We start from the raw sequence: 6,086 nt of genomic DNA on the forward strand, positions 1-6,086 counted from the left end.
TGCCGGACATCCGGGCCTCCCCCAGGCCGCGGGGCGCCCGGCGCCCTCTCCCTCCCCCAGCCCGCTTGCAGCCTCCGGGTGCCCCTCGCAGAGGGGGCAGCAGTCCGCGTGCGCCGGTGACCGCCATGCCACCCCCCAAGCGGCCAAGCTCAGAGCCCACTTACAGCAACAAGGCAGTGCTCGCCCAGCTCGTGCAGCACAAGAACGCTAATGACCGAGCCCTCAGCAAGGCCTTCTCCCTTTTGTTGGTTTTTATTAAGAGCTTATTAAACAGAAAGGCCATCTCTTATTTACACATCAAGAGCATCACATGCGTAAAATTCCACACTTGCTCATTTTTTTGCTTGCTTCAAGTACCAGTAATCTATTGCGCTAAGAATTAGTTATCACTACAGTGAATCAATCATCTCAGGTGAGACAGAAGCTGCCTTTTTTACAATCTACTTAAGAACATAAATATACAACTATAATTTATTAAAATTATTGACAATGTACAAAATAAGACCCATTCACTAAAATGCTCGTTTTTGCTATATTCAAATCATGTTGAAAAAGTAAAGGTGGTAAAAATACAGATCTCTGCCGCCTAGTTCACCAGTTCTGGTTGAACATTTATCCTTCGAAGTGCTTCTTCAGGCATGCAAAAGACAGGATTGACTGGCTTGATCTGTTCATCTCCTAACAGAGACAGCCCAGCAATTCCAAATAAAGTATGAAATGGGTCTACCTATTTGGGAAGAAAGAAAGATCAGTAACCCAGACAATTCTACTGATACAACAAAAGTTCAATCACAAAAACCTGCAAAAAGCAGGGGCCCTTCAAAAATGGAAAGTGCTGCAAAGTAAGATAATCACATTGAAATAAAGGAGTAGTTCTTAAGTTACAAAAAAGCCCAGCTGAACAAGCCCTGGTAACCAGGTCCATTTAATGACATAAACTTTATACTTGTAAAAGCTCAAAGTCCTAAACATACAAGTTAAAAATACTCTTCTTTCATATTCTTATTAAATTGGCAGGCTAGTTTTCATCAGGTACTCTTAACAGTAATGCACCTGAGGAAGAAGGATGTATATTTATATTTATCTTATAACCTTTCTTTAACAGTGTTTCTGCCCAGCAACCATTTGATATAAAAACCTCCAAGAGTGACATAGAAACCAGTGACAACTTACCATATCTCCTGGCCTGTCTGCAAATCCTCCAGTCTCTTCATCTTGACAAGCCAAGATGAAACAGCGCAGTTTCTCTCGGTCAATCCAGTGAAGTCTTCCAATTATTTTCAAGGAAGCCAAGACCCACCAGGAATAACATACATCTGGTAGCTAAGGGTAAGAGATACAAACATTTATTTCTTTGACAACTTTCCATCTCTCCATTCATGCCAGCAACTAAATCTGGTCTGTGGATGAGAACATAGGCTGCCCTAAGCCAATGAAAAATTAACATAAAAGGAAAAATTTCTATGCTACCTTAATTCTAAGTTAGAAGGAATGAAAGCTTCCAGCGTAGATAAAATTTCAAAATTCCAAGGTCAAAAGAATAGCTTAGAACAGCCCAGATATTCAGAATAGGCAACCAAGAAGGACAAGGGGGCAAAGAGAATGGAAACAATTTCAAACACTGTACTGACTTTCTCTGGAACAGAATTCCATGGGAGGTGAGAAGAAATACTGTGTTTTAAATAGCAGTCAAGGGCCTAGAAGGAAGGGATTCAAATCTGTTATCTAGCTGGGCTCATAACTTCACTGTCTAGGCTCTACCTTAGATTTAAAACAATATCCCTTTCATGGGACATAATAATTACATTTTTGAAAAATGAAATTTATGTTCTAAAAGTATTAAGATGTCTTCATTTCTGAATTCCAGTGACAGATAACACTAAAAAGAAGATCAAAGGGAATGGGCCTTGGGATCCTCATTATATTACCTTCTCTGGTCGTCCATTGAGTCCACCAGATGGCAACTGGCGTTCACAAAGCCACCAACCAAGCAGATCAGAATTGACTTGAATGCAACTGGCTGGTAATGGCCAGAAATCCTGTGCAACAATAGATCTAAAATTACAGACATAAAGTTCATGTATATAAACTTTATCTCGACTTCCACATTATAGGATTATTGCTATATTAAGGATCTTTCTTCCCTTGTGTCAATGTATTTTGAATTAGTAACACACAGGATAGGAATGTTTAGTGTAGGACTGACTACAAAACCACTGGAATTCAAAGATGACAATTTTCAGCGGATAAATAAGGTGGTAGTGTGACAATGCTTCTGGGTTTCTAGGAATGGAGAATGTTAGCCAACTTCAGAAAAAGATAATATGCAGCTAGCTAACAGTATATAAATTGAACAGCACACCTCATGAAACTTGGTGCACGAGGTCAACATTCAAATACTGCCTTAACATTTCAGCATTAGGGTAAAAGTCTGATGACATACCTGCCCAGCATGGGACTCAGAGCCTGGCCTGCACCCAAATCCTCCATCAAAGTTCATTGCAGGATAAAAACAAATTCTATTGCCTTGTCAATATTGATGGCATCTAGCTTCCCCTACAAGACAAAATGTTTTTCAATGAAATTCCAAACACACAAGAAATGTTTAATTTCATTACTTCAAAACAGTAATTAGAACTTACCAAAAGAGCTAATGTGGCCACAGCACAGAAGGAAAATCTTGTATCTATCTCTCCTGAGGAAAGAAGACACCCAGAGTATACAAGCAGCCCATTAGTAAGTACTTGTGCAACAAGATTTGCTTCTTTCCACATTTCCAAAGCCACACCATTCCTCCAGTTAGAGCCAAAGTGAAACCTGGGCTTCTGACCCTGCAACCTCACTCTGGATGCTAGGAGGTTAGGAGGGGAAGAAGGCTCTCACTACCCCCAAGGTCAGAGCTAACCATAAAAGAGCAATTCTAGACTAGACTAAATACAAAAATGTGGGGGGGGGGGGGCACAGAGAGGAAGGAATAACTTGCTCCCCTTTAAAAAACTCAATTTTCACATCCCAATCAAGCAGCTGGTTTCCAGTTAATCCTTTTCCTGGACAGCACAGCTTGCACTGTGTCAATGAGGTGATGATACTGAACTGTAAAAGGATTTTTTTTTACATTGTAAGGTAAAATACTGTCCTTTCCCTTTCTTTTTCACTCAAATATTCAGCAAGTTTGTAAAGTTTTGTTATTTCTAATCCCTTCTTTCCAGTACAGAGTCTTTAAAAAAACAGAAAAATACCAAAAAAACTTTACAAAGCCACCAAATATCAGGGGGAGATTTACCTACCTTATCATCTTAGACTTGCCCCCTCTGATCCAGTGCTCAGGTCTGCTGAAATATAATTACTACAGTGCATGCTGGAACTTCCAGCAGACAGACATATCTCCAAGCAGACCAGCTGCTTAGTGGGACCTGAAAAAATGGCAAACTTAAAAAGTTTAATTTCTTTTTAAGTCCCATAGGACACATTAACTTGCCAGGTCAGCTCCTACAAAATGAGTTAAAAAAAAAGCAACCTGGCAGGGAATACTCTTTCCTTGCACTTAAGGGGCCTATTTTGACAGGGCACTTGTGGGTATTACAGCTAAACTGACAGAAAAGCATTATTACCCCAGATGTCTCCAGCAAAGGATCCATCTTCTTTCTGTAGACTTTGTACATATTCAACAACTTTATTTACATCAATAACATTAAGACTATCATAAAGAGTAAGAATCTGCAAAATAAAAAATGCAGTAATTACTAAATTTTATGTCACTATCTTCATAATAGATTTTCCAGAAACAGTTCAATTTCCTGAATTCAAATTACTTTCCAAATTCATTTTAGGAAAAAAATTCGTGTTTTTTCCCATTTTGATTAAGAATTAGTGGCAAAGAGCAAATTTCAGTCAATTTTAAAGTAATTATTTAGTGCCTGCTTAGTAACAAAGCACTAGGAACACTAAATGAAAACCAGAGGCCATACCACGAAGGTATATCCAATCCAATATTAGTAACATTAAGTTTAAACCATCTGATCCAAGTGCCCCCATTTTAGGGAAAAACTATTTCAGAAGGACATTCTCTTTCTCTAAATTATACAGATAAGCACTTAGAACTTTCTGCAGTTAACCTATCTACCTGGATAGGTACAATGTAAACTCCTTAAGGGCAAAAGAACTGGGATCAGTAATTTTTGGTACTGGGCATCCCAGGAACTTGCCAGTCAGGTAGGCCATAGACCTCCCCTAAAAAGTTCAAAAACTCAAAGCAAATCAGTGGCAGAACAAGGTACAGAAAGAGTCTTCGTTTTGGCCCTCTCTCTCCACTTTTTGCCTCAAACAGTGATGTCATTCACCAACCAACCATAATGTTACCAGGGCACAGTATCACTACATTAAGGTCTAAGCAACCGACATTAGCAATGATTATCATGAAAAATTAATCTTCAAGGTCTCAGCGTAATTCTAGAGCTAAAATAGTGATATGCATCAACTTTAGATTCAGCTAATACATGCCATCACATCACTGACCTTGAAAATAACAAGCTTATCACTGAAAACCAGCCACAATTTACCTGAATAGCACTAAGAGTGTACAAAAGGTGAGGATCGTGCCCCAGGCTGGCGCTGATGCCGCCGCACTCATGCTGGCACGCCTTGATGAAAGTGAGGATCTCCTCTCGATTCATCCGATGAAGCTGTCCCATGAGATCCATCACCGTGAGGCCCCAGTAGATTCCACTCATCCTCAGGTACTCAGACATGCAGTACTCCTAAGGCGTACAAGTGTCCTGTTACCTTCACACTTTTCCAGCACATTGATATGACAGCACCCCCAAGGCACACGTGCGTGTTTAGGCTTTCCCAAGGGGCACCCAGCTAGGGAACTACTTAGTGTCTGGGGGCTCGGGACCCCAGGGCCGGCGCTCTGCAGCCCCCCAGCTCGGAACGCCCAGTTTTGGCCTTCTCGGGCACTACTTCGGCTAGGGGGCCGCGAGGCTGCCGCGATCTAACGGCCAGCGAGGGGGCCGGGCGGCCCAAGGCGGCCCCCTGGCCCTGCCCCTGCCCGGGCTGCCCGGGTCATGCCACGCTGCCCCTGCCCCTGATGCCCGCTGGGGGGGGCGGAACAAGCACGCCTGGTGCTGGCGGCGCCACCCCCCCGGGCTTCGGCTAGCCCACGCCGCGCATCACGGACCCCGGCCCCGGCCCCACGCACGTAGTCGTCCTTCTTGGCCCCGTAGGCCGCGATGTAGGCCGCGTGCTTGTCCAGCAGCAGCGTGTCCGGCGCGTCGGCCTTGATGACCACGTCCCTTCTCGGGCGTGCCCTGTGCGGGGCAAAGGGCCGGGCTGAGCGGAGGGCCCCCCTCCCCGGCCCCCGCCGCCCCCCACCCCCGGGGAGCCCGGCCCGGAGCCCCGGAGCCCACGCTCACCATGGCGGAGTCCGGAAGGAAAGGGCGAGGCGCGCCGTTGGCGCCCCAGGTCACTCGGCGCCTGCGTCGGCACGCACGCGGCCCCGCCCCGCCGGCGTGCGCGCCCCCGCGCGCCCCGCCCCCGAGGCCGGCCGCGCCGCCGCCTGTGCAGAAAGGCCCGGGAGGCGCCGGCGCATGCGCGGACGGGCTCCCTCCCGAGGGGACGGCGAGCAGGGCCGAGGGTGACGTCAGCCAGCGCCCCGCCCCCCCCGCAGGCTTCCCGCGAGGCCCGAGGCCCGGTCACGCGGCCGCGCTCCCCAAGGGGCTGCCCGGGGCCCACTCAAGACCACGCAGTCCCACAGGCTTTGGTGAAGCGGATTTTATTGAAGCGGATTTCTTGCGGCGGCTCAGGGGGCGCCGTGACGGGGGCCACTTCCCGCCCTGGCTCCAGGCCCGCGCCCCCCTCGGGGCGGCCAGTCCCACGTGGGTTAAGGCAGGGGGTGCGTCCTGGGGCCCTCTCCAGTTCCCCACGAAAACCGGTGCCGAGAGGGGGCTGCGGCCGGGCCTGGAGGAGGCTGGGCCGGGCGCTCTTCTAGGCCCAGGCCTGGCGCGGCTCGCTGGGCCCCCTGGGCCCCCTGGGCCAGGTCCGCTCCCTGGGCCCCCTGGGCCCCGGTCCCGTGATCTCTCCCGGCA

At 47.4% G+C, this 6,086-nt stretch overlaps 1 protein-coding gene and 1 non-coding gene across 2 annotated transcripts; both read right to left on the bottom strand.

Moving 5' to 3' along the window:
- Positions 1–219: 219 nt before the first annotated feature.
- Positions 220–5,296, bottom strand: LOC141512314 (geranylgeranyl transferase type-2 subunit beta-like). Its single transcript, XM_074221154.1, is given in 10 exon segments — positions 220–727; positions 1,174–1,323; positions 1,929–2,009; positions 2,011–2,055; positions 2,444–2,506; positions 2,509–2,556; positions 2,643–2,695; positions 3,612–3,717; positions 4,560–4,757; positions 5,201–5,296. Coding segments are annotated over 9 exon segments (876 nt in total). The 5' UTR covers positions 4,749–4,757; positions 5,201–5,296; the 3' UTR covers positions 220–586.
- Positions 4,433–4,516, bottom strand: LOC141515749 (small nucleolar RNA SNORD45). Its single transcript, XR_012476495.1, has one exon. It is a non-coding gene; the product is annotated as a small nucleolar RNA SNORD45 (small nucleolar RNA).
- Positions 5,297–6,086: the final 790 nt, after the last annotated feature.

This window comes from Macrotis lagotis, chromosome 2 (genome assembly GCF_037893015.1).
Source record: "Macrotis lagotis isolate mMagLag1 chromosome 2, bilby.v1.9.chrom.fasta, whole genome shotgun sequence".
Lineage (NCBI taxonomy): Eukaryota > Metazoa > Chordata > Mammalia > Peramelemorphia > Peramelidae > Macrotis > Macrotis lagotis.